The 15,370-nt window shown below is 53.1% G+C and overlaps 1 protein-coding gene across 2 annotated transcripts in view; it reads right to left on the bottom strand.

Annotated features, from left to right (window-relative positions):
* Nucleotides 1-789: 789 nt before the first annotated feature.
* Nucleotides 790-15,370, bottom strand: part of PIGL (phosphatidylinositol glycan anchor biosynthesis class L) — a 50,570-nt gene continuing 35,989 nt past the window's right edge. The window contains exons 3-7 of one of the 2 annotated variants that reach the window (XM_060135360.1): nucleotides 10,055-10,145; nucleotides 6,898-6,965; nucleotides 5,199-5,230; nucleotides 3,624-3,757; nucleotides 790-1,253 (exon numbers count right to left, since the gene is read on the bottom strand). In XM_060135360.1, the coding sequence (XP_059991343.1) occupies nucleotides 1,155-1,253; nucleotides 3,624-3,757; nucleotides 5,199-5,230; nucleotides 6,898-6,965; nucleotides 10,055-10,145 (424 nt within the window). In that variant the 3' untranslated portion in view covers nucleotides 790-1,154. Of the gene's footprint in view, nucleotides 1,254-2,141; nucleotides 3,164-3,623; nucleotides 3,758-5,198; nucleotides 5,231-6,897; nucleotides 6,966-10,054; nucleotides 10,146-15,370 lie in introns of those variants that run through there. The other variant, XM_060135361.1, reaches the window with a different exon arrangement.

Genomic DNA, 15,370 nt, shown 5'->3' with positions numbered 1-15,370 from the left:
TATCATCTCCTATAGTTTTCTCAGTCTCTTCCATTTTTGTGGCTGTCCTATCCATTCTGTTCCCAGTAACGGCACGTTTGTCTTCTCTCTTTCTGAATTGGAGCTTCCCCTCTTTGGGCCACTTCCTGGACCACCAGCTGGACTCGGAATAGCTTCCAAGCCAGACCCCTTGCTGCCCTTTTATTTGTAGCACCATTTTAGGACATAGGTTCCTGAGTGTTAAGCTCCAGGTCTCTCTTCCTATTTCCTGCTTCTCCCAAAAGACTGATATGTGAGATATTTGATTGTATGCCGTTAAACGGACATGTCTTCCCTAGATTCAAATCTGATATGTAGGCCACGAAGATAAATCCAAGGAATTATGGTTGAACTAATTCAGTATAGACCATTCTTCTTTTTTTAAATTAATTAATTAATTTAATTAATTAATTTGTCTGCACTGGGTCTTTGTTGCTGCACTGGGCTTTTCTCTAGTTGAGGCAAGCGGGGGCTACTTTTTGCTGCGGTGCGCGGGCTTCTCATTGCGGTGGCTTCTCTTGTTGCGGAGCACGGGCTCTAGACGCATGGGCTCCAGAGCGCAGGCTCAGTAGGTGTGGCGCACGGACTTAGTTGCTCCGCGGCATGTGGGATCTTCCCGGACCAGGGCTCGAACCTGCGTCCCCTGCATTGGCAGGCGGATTCCTAACCACTGTACCACCAAGGAAGCCCTAGACCATTCTTTTGTGTGTGTTTATGTCTGATGAGGCTGCTTTGGAAACAACGTAAAAATACATTGCATTTAAGAAGGGATTTCAGAGCACTTTACATTCATTTACAACAATCGCGTGTGTGTTAGGGGGTTGACATACATTGTGCATTATGTAAACTGTCTTGCACAAGAGCTTGAGAAGCCGGCAGGGTGGCTGTTGTCCTCGGGTGGTGTGTGTTCCGGTGGTTGTGGATTTGCTCCCCACAGGAAGAAGCTCAATTCTGGACAGCCCGGTGGCCTGCAGGGCCTCCCTTTCCTTAGAGGCCGGGCAGCTTGGAGGAGAGGGGCCGGGACTCAGTCTTATGCTGGGATCTCCTTGTCTCAGGGAGATGAGCCGCTCCAGACACACCCTGGGCTCCCTGGCCATTTTTCTCTCTGTTCCTTGGGTCTGAGAGCCCTTCCCAGCTCAGAGGAAGTGCAGAGAGTTGATTCTCATGTACCGGGAGAAGAGCACATAGAGGTGGCGGAACCAGAGCAGCTGGCTGCGGTGGCAGGACATGGCTCTCTGGAAGAATCAGAGGACTGGTCGTGAGTGCTGGCGCCGGTGGTTGGTTGTTTTCACTCTGCTTCCTCTCCTTCAGGCCTCCTCCCACCCACATACTGCAAGCTATGGCCTGATCTGGCTTCTGCTGTGCCCTTCGAACCCCTCTGGATTGGACACCCCCTTCAGTCTCCTGATACCCGATGTGATAACAGCAGAGGATGCTGATGCAGCTGAGCGCTACCTCAGTTTAACAACCGTGTGAGTAAAGGACTATTATTATTGCTTTTTTTTTTTTTTAACAGATGAGGAAACTGATTCATCAGTCTCAAATAGCAAGTAGGGAGTAAAGCTGAGATCGAACCCAGAGCCATCTGGTTGACTGTGGAGCCTACATTCTTAATCCCTGGCTCCGCTACCCTGCATATATAACTCGTATAGGGCTATTTTGTGCCCAGACGCCTATGGATTAGCCAAGCTGGGCAATTACAGTCACTCTTAGAAGAAGAAGAAAAGGAATAGTACCCATATGTACTGGCTCTCCCTGCCATGCAGTGGGGGAAACGTTATCCTGTTATTCAGATCTAGTGTAGCTCAGTCTTTAAACAGAATAGATCATAACAACTGATTTAACTAGATGTAACCTATATAAACGGTTCCTGTTTTTCTCTAAGTACCATAATTAATGCTTATAATCTAAGCTAATATCATTGCAAACCTCTACGTAAAAAACTCATTTTATATTCACTATTGGAACATCCGTGGCTTTAGGGATGTAAACACCCCTGTGATGCCTGCAAGCTTTAAGTTGATAAAGAGAATTATCACCACATTCAGGCAAAATATTACATAGCATGGTTTCAACAGGAAGTACAACTAAAATTTTTAAATAAAAATGACTTTCAGAAACAAAGTGGATGTGTGAACTCACAGAATAATGTTTCAGTTTTGAAGACCATAGTGAGAATAAAAGGCTCATTTTAGAAAAACGTTGAGGGAAGATAGGAACTCTGTGGTCCAAACACACTTGTCTACTTGTGAGAGATTCCGAGTCACAGGGGCTTCCCACATCCTGCTGCCCAGGTGGCCAATTTTGTAGATTCCCTCGTCTTTCAGTGGCTGCAGCACCCACTCAATAAGATGGGCGCTTACAGTAATTATATATTTACGGCCAGTTTGGCTTTTTACAAGCTTTTCTTCCTATTACTTTTCGTTCAGAAATTTCAAAGGAATACTGCAAAATATCAAAATTGTTTCTATTTCCTCCCTACTTTTGGAACATTTTCACTACGTGTGTTTCAAAACTATGATTTTTCTGATTATATAGTACCACATCATTCACCTGCTAAATAATCTTAGCTCCTTTTTTGGGCCTCGTAAATTATACTAGTGAACATTCTTATACATCAGTCTCTGGACACAACTTTACTTCTTTAGGATAAAATTCTGGAAATCAAAATTAGTGGGTCAGAGAAAGTATAGATTTATTGATATATTGCTCTGCAACCCGCTTGTGTCTACTTAACGTATTAAGAACTTCAGAAGGGAAGTACAACTTCTGAGAAGACTTCTGATATTTACTACTGTTGCTTCCCAGAAAATGATAGCCGTTTACACACCTATGTCATTTAACGGCTCAACATGGGTTCTAGCCTTTGAACCTTTCCACCTGGATAGCAGAAATGGAAAGGGTCAAGGCTAGAACTCCTCAGCAGCCTCTCAGACCACCTGCCCCACCGACCACCAAGAGTCTTCACCAGGAGGGCCTCGCTGGGCCTGACTCCTCAGCCGGCAACCCGTGGTCAGCCCCAGTGGCTCTTTACAGAGGCTCCTGGCAGGTCTGAGTTCCTCTTGGCTCAAGCTGGGAGCACCGGTCCACGTGTAGCAGGGAAAAACCGGTAAATCGAGATGTTCAACCGTAAGGGGTGTGTGACCTATTTTATGGTGCGCCCATGCCATGGAACACAGGCAGACATTACAATGTGAACACCTAATAACCCTGGAGAAAATGGTCGTGATGTTGCTAAAGTAGGTTTCCAATAAGCAGGCTCTGTGTCCCCCACTCTAAATGCCTGTGCATGAATACTCTTTATGGAGGGCGTATATACTGTCAAGAGTGGCTACCCCTGAGGGGTGGGCTTGCAGGCAGTGGGGTTTCTTCTTTTCTGTATTTCCAGATTTTCTACACTGAGCCTGTATTGTTAATTGCCTTTTTTCCAGCACATATTATTTCTATAATCAGAAGAAAATGTGCAAGTCCCTGGTCTGCGGCTCCCAGGGTCTGGCTGAGGGCCAGCTCTGGGGACAGTGGAAGGCCTCGGTGAGGGGCTTTGAAGAGCCAGGGACGGGGCGCAGACCTGGGGGGGAGCACGGGGGTGGCGGGGCGGTCCTCACCTGGGCCTGGGCCGCCTCTCGGCGACTGAGCACGAAGAGGGCATCGCGGGCACACAGCAGGGAGCAGGGCAGGTCCAGCAGCGACAGGTACTTGCGCAGCAGGTTCACAGACTGAAGCGTGAGCACCGAGCACCCTGGGGGGCGGGCAGAGCGGAGACTTGCTGCTTCAGGTAGATCTTCCTGGGTGCCCACCCCTTGCTCCGGGCTCAGGGCAGGGCAGTGTCAGCAGAGCTGCTCTTTGCCCATCATTCTCACAGATAAGAAGGGTGAAAGGGCCCCAGAACACCTGACGGCCGCCCTCTACCTGCTCTGTGCCCCCAGCAGGGAAGGGTCGGCTGCTAGAGGCTGGGGTCAAGGCCCAGGGAGAGGGGATGCAGATAGGATTTCTGTCCTGGGAGGCCAGAGACCCGGTTCCTGCTCGTCACTAAAGAACTGACGGGCTTGGGGAAGTCCTTTCAGCTCTCTGAGCCTCAGTTTCCCCATCTGTATGATGGTGTTGGTCACGAGTGTGGGACCGGCCTGTTTCCCAGGGTTGATACAAGAATCAAACACACTAGGGTCATGTTCCGAAGCCCCCGTGGCACTGCCAGCCAGAAAGGCCATCATTCCATCCCCAGGGTTCTCCTGTGAGGGTGCACATCGTGACAGAAACCAGCTCAGGGAGGTTAGGGGGTGTCGCACAGAAACTGGCCAAGCGGGTCAGACGCCTTCCTGTGAGTTGGGAAGAGTTTCAGACCCGTCCAGCACCCATGCGTCACCCACAGCCTGGCCAGTTAACTGGGGGATGGGTGTGAGTTTCGGTGGACGTCCTGAAAGGATACCAGAGGCGGAACAGACCTGGCCAGGGAGAAACCAGGCAGGTGAGGGGCAAGGCCTACGGAGGAGGTTAACCTCCTTTGTCAACCCGACTGGGTCCTGGGTGCTCAGATGCTTGGCTAAACGTTGTTTCTGGGTGTGTCTGTGTTTCACGTTTGAATTGGATGACTTGGTAAAGCAGAAGGCTTCCCCAGCATGGGTGGGCCTCCCCCAATCCATTGAGGGCCCGGACAGAACAGGTGGAGGAAGGGAGACTCCATTCCTGTCTGTCTGACTGCAGAGCAGGACATCGGTCTTCTGCCCCGAGACTGAGATCTATACTATCGGCTCCCCTGTTCTCAGGCCTCTGGACTCAGGCCGAGTGACGCCCCAGCTCTCCTGGGCCCCCGGCTTGCCGACGGTGGATCTCTCAGCCTCCGTAATCATGTGAGCCAATTCCTTATTTTATATGTATATATATAAGTGCACATACCACCATAGCTATCTATCTGTGTGTCCTGTTTGGTTCTGTTTCTCTGGAGAACCCCGACTGCACGCTCCTCCCTCACACCCGGAGGATACTTCCCAGTGGATACAACCTGATTTCGAGACCTGGGGACCCGCCGTGACAGGCACGCTGAGCTGAGTCAGGAGAGTGTGGGCCTGCATCCCCCGACACCCGCCCTGCCCGGCCTGGCTGAGGGCAGCTCTCTGTATATTTACCAGTTTCACCCTAGAGGGATGGTAACGGTGACCTTTTACGGGAGGGACAGGCCTTACCTTTAGGTAACTTCCCTTGTGCGTGCAGGGTCCTGGAGGAGGGAAAGGACAGGTGACAGTGAGCATCCCTCTGCAGCTAACAGGCAGGGCCTTCAGGGCCACGCCTGTCCCACCCTGGGGTCCCTCCACTGTTGGTTTCTAGGCAGTTTCTTGAGCACAAGTCATCATATAGAGTCCCTGGATTCCACACCTTTGGCTACAGCTGAAGGGGCCAGGGTGGGTCCCTTACCCAAGGTCAGCCGATCCGGAGGTGGCCAGTGGCTTATGAAGTGCCCTGGTCCAAGCTTTGCCCAACAGATAGGAAGGTAAGGACAGTGGACTCTGTGAAGTTTTTCTCTTTTGAAATTGAGATGTGAGAGTGGTGGAGAATATTGAAAATGTTAATTGGTGTTTCCTCTCTGATGCCCGTTTCTCCTATTTGACGCCCTGCCCCACCCCTTCTGACCTTAGAGGCCCTTCTGTGCTCACTACCTTAAGAGGAGGGGTGAGGTGGGTCCACCAGCAATGAACTTGTTTTGAAAGCTGAGGGATGGAGGCATGGGGCAGAGTCCCCTCCCCGCACCAACACACAGACACACGCACTCGTCCACCAACACACAGACATACGCACTCATCTGGAAGGGATTCCCCAGAGCAGGAGTTAAAGTTGAGAAGCTGGGAGGAAACGGATGAACTTACAGGCCTGACACACACACACACACACACACACACACACACACACACACACACACACACACACACACACACACACACACACACACACACACACACACACACACACACACACACACACACACACACACACACACCCGCAGAGCCTGAGGGAACGGATGAACTTACAGGCCTCACACACAGATACACATAGACACACACACAGACCCCCCCCCCCCCCCCCGCAGAACCTGAGGAATAGAAAACCCTGAGGTCAGAGGCCACTTGTCCTGCGCTCTGGGTACAGCCCTGGGGATGATCTCCAGGGAAAGAGCTGGGAGGCAGCATCTAAGTGGAGGAGGGAGGGGCCCTGGAGATGAGCCTGGAAACGGCACTGCAAGCCCTGAAAAGCGTTGGGCGCGTTCAGAAGAGGGTCATAAAATCAGTCCTTCACGTCAGCCTGCCCCCTCCTTCCCCAGGCCCGTCCAGCAAGCTGCTTACGGGCCCAGGGGGAGCACGGCTTCAGAGGTCAGGACACATGCTCTAGGTCTCCATGACCCCGAGGAAATCCCTCAAGATGTGTGAGGATCGGGTTTTTACTGGTGAAATGCAGGTGCGTGTCAGTCACGTGGAGAGGCTGCAAAGGGCAAGTGAGGTTTCCTATGACATGCACATCCTCCTTCTCCAAAGCAAGGTCTGAAATTGTGCACAGAATACACAGCAGGAGAGAGCAAACAAGCTGGGGTTAGAGGAGGGAAAGAGGGTGCAGCCAGGAGGGCCGCCGATCCCCAGAGCTCAGTCCCTAGTCCTGTGCATGCGCTACAAGGAGCTGAGATTCGGCCCTAAAGCTTTCTGTGGCCAAAGCAGAGGGATAGATCAAATCCGTTCCCCCACTTGGCGTATCCGGGGGTGGGGAAACTCAGCTGTTCAGGAGACGAGACCATAATACCAGGACCCGAGGGCGACTGCCCCGGAAGCAGGTGGTGAGAGAGCATGGCTCTCTGATGGCCCGAGGGGGGACAGTGACGGGGAAACCAGAGTGCCCTACCTGGCAGCCGCATACAGAGCCACGTGGTTGCTGTGGCCGCTCACACCCCCCGCGTCAAAGGTCACCACCTGCAGAGACACACAGGCTTTCACTCCGGGCCGAACCTGTCTCTCCCACCTCGTCCCCGCGGCCCGGGAAGGACAGGAGGCCCCAGACCCTGTGCCTGTTCACGTTCTGAGTGTATCTGAACTGACGTGGGAGCGGGTCGGGGGTGTGACCATTGCTCGGCCGACTGTGTGGAGACCGTGACTGTGGGTTTGACTGTTCGCTCTTTTTTTTAATAAATTTATTTATTTTATTTATTTTTGGCTGTGTTGGGTCTTCGTTGCTGCACGTGGGCTTTCTCTAGTTGAGGTGAGCGGGGGCTACTCTTCGTTGCGGTGTGCGGGCTTCTCACTGAGGTGGCTTCTCTTATTGCAGAGCATGGGCTCTAGGCGCGCAGGCTTCAGTAGTTGTGGCTCGCGGGCTCTAGAGCGCAGGCTCAGTAGTTGTGGCTCGTGGGCTCTAGAGTACAGGCTCAGTAGTTGTGGTGCACGGGCCTAGTTGCTCCGCGGCATGTGGGATCTTCCCGGACCAGGGCTCGAGCCCGTGTCCCCTGCATTGGCAGGTGGATTCTTAACCACTGCGCCACCAGGGAAGTCCCGAAATTTTTTTTAAAAAGGCATATAAGCTAATCGCATTATGGTGGATACGTGTCATACATTTGTCAAAACCCACAGGACATGCAGCACCAGAACTGAACCCTAATGTGAACCAGGACTTGGGGTGATGATACTGTGTCAGCGCTGGTTCACTCACTGTAACACATTGTAGGCTCGGGGAGTATATGTATGTCCTTTCTGCTCAATTCTGCTGCGAACCTAAAACTGCTCTAAAAAATATACTGTATTAAAAAAAGGTCACCCCAGAACTCAGGTACCCTGTTCTGAGCCCACCCTTCCCCGCAGCCCAGTGTGGGCCCTGTGTCCACTCCCACCTCTGACGCTAGCTGCCCCCGCCCCTCAGGCATGTCGCAGCATGTCACCCTGGGAGTGATGTCAACTTTCAGTGTCTTGGTCTCCTCTTCTGTGAGATGGGATGAGTGAGGCCTGCCCGCCTTTCCTCTCTGGGTCGAGGTGAAGGTCAAGTGAAGCCATGTGGGAGTGTAGGACCTGGAGAGCAGTCAGGGCCGAGTGTCTGCTGCCCTTGGGTGGAGGTGATGCCGGGGCCGGGCTGTCACTGGTGAGCTGGGGCGCACTCCCTGGTCTGGGAACTTGGGGCCACTGCACGTTGGCTCCATCACTTCTGAAATTCCTCAGGGCCTTGTTTCTCTTCATCCTATACCTTCTGATGAGCCCCCTCTCTTCCTGCTTCGAGGAGGGCTGAGCTGATCTGCCTCTAGCCCTGGACTTGTGCAGGTTAGGGCCTGACAGCGATGGCGTCTGCGGTTCTTTGCAGAACTCCATCCACCTTCCCCGCTAAACTGCAGAAATCTCTGGGCAAATGAAGTCTTACCCAGACCCCAGTAAACAAGAGGGAACAGTGGGGTTGCTCTCGCTTCTTGAAGATAGTGGCTCACAAGACATGGTCTGTACTTTAGAGGATAAACAGCAACTCATGTCACAGGTGCAGGACACACGACAAATGCTGTCTCAAAGAGGGCTGAAGAAGTCAGGGAAAGCTTCTTGGAGAAGGCGGTCTTAAGCCGGGCCTGGACCACAAATCACTTTTCTGGGACACAAACTTGGGAGGCTCTTCTGAGAGCAGGAAAGGCACGCAGAGCGTCTGTGTCCTGAAGCTCCTCCCTGGATGTTCAGGCCCATGGCTGCAACATGGTCTAAACAACAACCCGGCCCCTCAGTAAGGACCAACCCTGTTCATCAGCGAAGAGCACCGAAGGAAGGTCCAGGTCAGAGACGGCCAAGTTCACAAAGATGGGAGTTTATCCTACAAGCAGGAGTTACTGGGAAACCAGCCGTTCCCATGCACCAAAGCGGGGGAGGGGAGAGTTTGGGGACCGGTCCTGGGGAAGCCGGGGTGCCGAGGGCCACTGTGCCCACCTCACAGGCCCCGCCCTGTACCCCAGGCAAGCCCGGAGGACCAGCTCTGCCCCCCTGCCAGGCTTGGGGCCCTGAGAGGTTCTGAGCATGGCGTGGGGGGTGGCGGGCAAGGGGGCCCAGGCCAGGCAGCAGGCCCGGGCGGTGAACCCTCCAGCTGTGACCCTCAGACCCTGTGGGAAGTACAGCTGGGAGGGGTGGGCCTGCGGCTCTGGTGACCATATTTCCAGCCAGAACAAAGAGGGAAGTCAGTGCAGAGCCCTGCACCTCCGCCTTGCGTGGGTCAGAGCCAGCCAGTTAGGTGCCCCTTTGGCCCATGTGGACGAAGTTCCCGCTGCATTTCTGTCATTAGAGCTCAAAGACGGTCTAATATATCCACGAAAATCTGCTCTTAACAAAGGTCTAACAAATCCGTTCACCTGGAGAACTCATCACCGATAAAAGCTTAACAGCAGGGATCATCTTTCAACGAGGCTTCATCAAAACTCAAAGCAAGTGGCTGGGTCTGAATGGTAGGATTTAGGTCTTAACTCCTGAAGGGTTAGCGTTCTTATTTTAGAGGTGGACACCTTCTTGGAGCGTAAGATCGACCGCTGGCGGGGCCCGGGCCGGTGGGGCCCGAGAGTCGAGGTGGGTGTAGCTGGGCCGTCCGCCTCTGCAGGTGCATTGAATGCCCACTAGAGCTCCAATCGTGACCAGAGCGTTCTCCCTGCAGGGGCTGTGAATGTATCCTCGCAGCTTCTGGAGTGAGGACTCCAGGCTTAAAATCCCAGCTTCACACTTGGCGGCCTGGGCAGCTGGGGGCCTCCGGGGGCAACTTCCTCAGTGTAAAGTGAGCATGATAACAACACTTACCTCCAAAGTTGCAATGATACCTTAAAACTAAGACGCTTGGTAGAAAGCTCTGTGCCAGCGGTCGTGGCGCAGCTCGCGGGGTCCTGAGGCTTCAGGCGGCAGCACAGGGGTGGGAGTGGGTGGGTGAGGAGGGCGCACTGTGGAAAAATCTCTGCCTGTGTCTGAGCGCTGGGATTTCAGCTACTCAGGAAAGGTGTGTGTTTTCCTCGGTGGGTTTCAGGCAGATGCAGCTGGGCCTCTGCTTCGAGCGGAAGGCATCCCCTTACCAGGCTGACGCGGCTGGCCTCTACGTGCCGGAGGAGGACGTCGGCCACCCGTTCGGTGTCCCACCACACGCCGGGGTCATCTGGGAAATCCCTGGAAGGAAGAAGCACAACCTGGAAACCATTTCTAACCCGGTACAGGCTTCCCCTGGGGGCTCCGGTAGGTGTGGGGGGCGGGGGGGAGGCAGCGGCATCCGGATGAAACACTGCGCTCTGGGGGCTTTGGCTCGTGGCCGGGGAGGGAGCAGACATCAGCGAGACACGACTCTGTCCATGAGCTGGGGACAGGTGTGGTACCCACGAGCTCGGACGCAGGGCAGAGGGACACGTGTCTTTGTAAGAGTCAGAGGAACGGCGCGTTGATAAAAGTACGGGAGTTGCTTCATTTAACCTCAGACAGGTGTGAAGGAGCCTCGATGGATGAAGTTAAGTAGCCTGTTTGTTGCAAGGTCGTGAGGGATGGATTTGACCCAGGTTTGCTGACTGTAGAGCAGAGAGGTTTCAGCCCTGGGGAGCACTGCAGCCCCATCCCGCCGGGCACCCTCAGGGGCAGAGGCCTCTGCAGGTGACTCCAAGCCTTACTGCTCCCTCCCCCTGCCACCTGCTGAGCTGAGGCCAAGGCCATGGTCTGCCTTCTGTTTGAAGATATTGTTCAGTCTTACACATAGATGGCCATCTCTGCCGGCTCAGGTCCCGGCAACACCCACCCGCTACTGGGAGGACACGGGCCTCTCCGCTCCCCACCTGGCAGGTGGCTGTCACCTCTCCGTGGACAAGGGCCGTTAAGGGCCCCACTTAGGACTTTGGTCAAAGGAGAGTCGCTGAAGGTTTTTCAGTAGGAAAAGGACATGAACCTCAGCACTAGATAACACAGCTACTTCCTGTGCTTCCTTGGCTACCTCTTCCGCACCCTGGGGAGCCCCCTGCAGAGCTGGCTTCAGGCTTTTCAGAGCACTGTCCTGCCAGCCGCGACAGGACAGACAGCTCAGCTGGGGGACGGGACAGGGAGAAAGGGAGAGGGAGGGACCAGGACAAAGTCCTGCCTTGTCCCCCGGGAGGGAGCTGAATATGGGATGGAGAACATGGCCTGAATATGGGATGGAGCTCAAGAGCAAGAGAGACGGGAAGGTACCCTGGAGTGAGCTGCACACTCGCCCCTGGCTGGGAGGCCCACGTACAGGTACCAAGGCGTCCTTTTGGAAACTGGATTTACCAATAATGGTCACGTGGATGGAAAAGCAGTGTGAGAGGAAGGGTAGGATGGCTGTTGGCTAAGCCTAGTTCTCGGGCCTGAAGTGCTGAAAGGGGAGGCCCCGAGTGGGGAGCTCGCTGCCGCCTTCTGGGCACCTCCCTCAGAGCCAGGCCCACGGGAATAAGTATTGCTCCCTGAGGTTCTCTCAGGGCCTCTACCCTGAAAGAGGAAGTCAGCTATTTGGGGGACTCTGGACTGTCGACACCCGCCCCCCTCTGTAACCCGATACATCTGATGTGGCAGCACCGCTCTTGGGATCTAGTCCAAACTCCTCTTGGTCAGGCATTCGAGATCTCCCCAGTCTGTCTCCTATTTGACCCTCTTCTCTTGACTTGGGCGAGTAAGTGAGATAACCTACGTGAGAAACTTTACATTCTAAAACTGTAAAGCGATGTGTAAATGTCAGAAGAGGGTCATAAAGTGGTGGCTGTTATTGAGGCATTAGCCTAATCTAGGCCCCTTCAGAAAGGAAGGCAGGAGGGAAGGGGTCCCCCATCGTTTTTCCTTGCTCTGGAAGTCCCTTGCAGATATCTCTGTGCTGACTGCCTGCATCAGCGGTCTCTGGGTTCACAGTGGGGTGTAGGCATCCCAGGAGATGTGTGAGATGATCCACTGAGGTTAAGCAAGACATCGCCAGAATTTCTAGTTACGTTTCTCTCTCTGTTTAAATGTCTATCTTGTAGCTATTTTATAAGGTAACATACGTTAACAGAGTTTGACACGTATACAATTTAAGGAAGCCCACAAACATTGGCAGCGCGTACTCAGATTTTGTTTCTTTTTGTCAGGGGGCTGTGATAAGGGCTGTGTGGGGATCACTTGTCTCATCTACTCACCCTCCATTTTACTTCATCTTTTCCTGGATATTTTAAAACAACTTTATTGAGGCATAATTTACATACTATAAAACCTACCCATTTAAAATGTACAATTTAGTCATTTTTAGCATATGTACAGAATTTCTACATTTTATTTTACTAGCATTTTGCCTATATTTAATTCTTGATTCTCTAACCTATTGTAAGTTCCCCGATGGCCAGCTGCTACGTTAGCCATCGAACAGTCAGGGCCAGCTAGGAAAACAGAAACCACCAGGGATTTCAGAGGGAATTTAATACAGAGAATTGCTTACCCCATTGATGGGAAGAGCTGAGAGGCCCAGCAGGGAACAAGGAGACGATCAGAGACTGGAGAAGCCACTGTCACCTCTAGGGTGGGACATCAGAGTCTAGAGACGGGGTGATGGTGGGAACTACAAGGGCAGTGGCTGGAGTCACAGAGAACATTTAGCTGCTGACGGAGGTGCTGCCCGAGGTGGAGGGAGCAGGAGAGGCCCTGGTTTTCCCTTCCTCTGCCTTCAGTCTCCCATCACAGCCACCTATTGTCAAACCTATTGAGAAGCCAGGTGACTGGCAAGGAAGCCTGGAAAGTGTGGTGTCCACTGGTCCTGAGCAAAGGCATAAGGTGTTTGGTAGTGCTCCCAGCAGGGGCCCAGTGCACGTCTGCTTTCAACTGCATCCCAGTTTGTTTGTTTTTTAAAAAATATTTATTTATTTGGCTGCACCGGGTCTTAGTTGCATCACGTGGGACCTAGTTTCCCGACCAGGGATCGAACCTGCGTCCCCTGCATTGGGAGTGCGGAGTCTTGGCCACCGGGCCGCCAGGGAAGTCCCTGCGTCCCCGTCTTGACCCTAAGCCTTCGAAGGGCAACAGCAGTCCAGCCACCTGCCTGTCGCCGTTGTCCACCCCTCTGGGCATGCCGTCGCCCACTAGCTGCTCGGGTGTGGAGGCCACTGCCACGAAGCAGGATTCCAGTCTCAGGGAAGGGAGGCGTGGCAGCGGTTGATGGGCAGCTTCACCCCCGCAGCTCAGGGATGGGGCCCCGCCCACGCTCAGAGTGGTCCAGTGTCACCAGGAGGCAATGTGATGCCAGGACGGACCACAGAACACCCGAGTTCCAGCTCCCTGCTCACCAGGTGACTGGGGCACGCGCTGTGTCATCGGGAAAGCTGGGAGAACCTGGGCCACACCTCCTGAGAGCCCTGACTTCTAGGACTTTATGTTGCAAGAAGCTTCTGAGGGAGGTTTGTTCATTACTGGGTATTTTGCACTGGAATAGTGCCTGGCACAGAGTAGGCACGTGTTAAATGTTGTCTTCCCCTTAGTATTTTGTAATGTTTTCCTATTTCCCAAGAGACAGAGGGATTACTTGTCATCATGAGGAATAACTGAGATTGATTTTGGACTAGTGTCCCCCAGTGGCTGCCGATCTGTGGCTCTGATGAGGGCTGAGCATGTAGAGATTGTCTCCCCAAAGTCTCACGCTATCTTGCTCTAAGTGTGTCTGTGGTGGGACTGGAACGTGACGTCATCCTGGGGAGGTGAAATCATCAAAGTGAGGAAAACAGCCTTCTGCTTCCCTGTCGCTGGAGTCCTCCCTTCGTGTGGCCTCCGGCCTCTGATAACTTGGGATTCCTCTCTGCTCTTCTTTCTACCCAGCCAAATCTCACACATCCTGTGGAGCCTCCTCCACGGACCCTTCTGGATGGAGTTTGGGGCCCTCATTTCTGAAAATAACTGCAAGTCCAGGGGTTCCCCCGGCCACCCTCGGGGTGATAATTCCCTGGAAGGACTCGCAGAACTCACCGAGAGCTGTGATGTGCACAGTTAACAGGTTTTCACCGGGAAAGGATACAGAGTAAAATCAGAAAAGGAAGAGACACATAGGGCAGCGTCCGGGGGCATGCTAAAGGCGGATGGTCTGTTGTCCTCTGCCTGTGGAGTCTGGGCGCTATTCTCCCAGCACTGACGTGTCACGGTACACACGGAGCATCGCCGCCAACCGGGGGCGCTCACGCGAGCTTTGTGGTCAGAGTTCTTATCGGGGCTCCATCACTTAGGATTCATTGGTTGCTGACCGGCAGCCCAGGTGGTTGATCTCAGCCTCCAGGTGACCCACAGCCCCACCCGAAGCTCCGATGTGATGCCACCCCCTCCCCAAACAAAGGCACTGCCATCAGGTGTGCCAGAGGTTACTCCCCAGAGGCCAAGCGCAAAGGCCAGACCTCTTTTTGAACTTGGCCAAATTCTTCACTACGAACTTCCTTGCATTTAGGAACCTTACTGAACTTTTCTACCAACTATGGCTCGGACGGCCCCACTTCGCACCTAATGAGTGCAACATTCTGCTAATTTCCGTTGTTTTGTGTGTCTCTCTACCTGTAGCCAAGTATGAGAACAGACCTGTGTCTCACCTATGTCTCACGTGGTACTTTGCACAATTCAAGTCAACCCAGTTTATGTAAATAAGCAACAGCAATAAACGGGATCTGCCGTGTGCCAGGCACCGACGCGCTGGGGAGCTGAATAGTGGCTGAGCCACAGGCAGGTGTACCTGCCCGCCTTTGGGGGTTGGAACATACAAGTAAGAGCTTTGGAAGATAGCAATTTTATAAAACAGATTAGGGACAAAAAAAAAGATATATATATCTATAAATATATATATATGAATTGCAGAGGGGAGCAAAAGGCATCCCAATGGGACCACTTCCCCTCAAGGCAGGAAAATATAAAATTTGACAGTGGGAAACTTCAAACAGAGAAACGTAGAAAAAGTGACTCCTTTGAGACCAGCGACGTGAGTTGTCTTCTTCCTAAAGTTCAACCCTAATCAACTCAAGGCTTGGGTCCAAGTAATAGCTTCTGCAATAGTTCCTTTCTTCTCTGATGGATTAACAATCCCGCCTTAGATAAACATGCCGGCAGAGGTGTAAACACAAGTGTGAGTCAGCCGTTGGACCCCTCCTTAAGGGAGGGCTGGTGAATGGCCTTTGCCCTGTGTTCCTTTGTGCTGTCCTGCTTCTCGCTGGCCGGAGTTGGCGGGGGTGGGGTGGGGTGGGGGGTGGGGGGTGACTGGAGTTGAAGCAGCCGTCTTGGTGCGTGAAGTAGCCTTAGGTATGAAAGCCAGACACGGCGGAGTCACCACAGAGAAGGAGCCCTGGCCCTTCACACCAGGCCCAGACGGTGCAACTCCTATCACAGTTATTGTAGTTATTGTGGGTTTTCTA

This window comes from Lagenorhynchus albirostris, chromosome 20, assembly GCF_949774975.1.
Source record: "Lagenorhynchus albirostris chromosome 20, mLagAlb1.1, whole genome shotgun sequence".
Taxonomy (NCBI): Eukaryota; Metazoa; Chordata; class Mammalia; order Artiodactyla; family Delphinidae; genus Lagenorhynchus; species Lagenorhynchus albirostris.
Note: the sequence above shows the minus strand (reverse complement) of the source record. Positions and strands in the feature narration are given on the sequence as shown.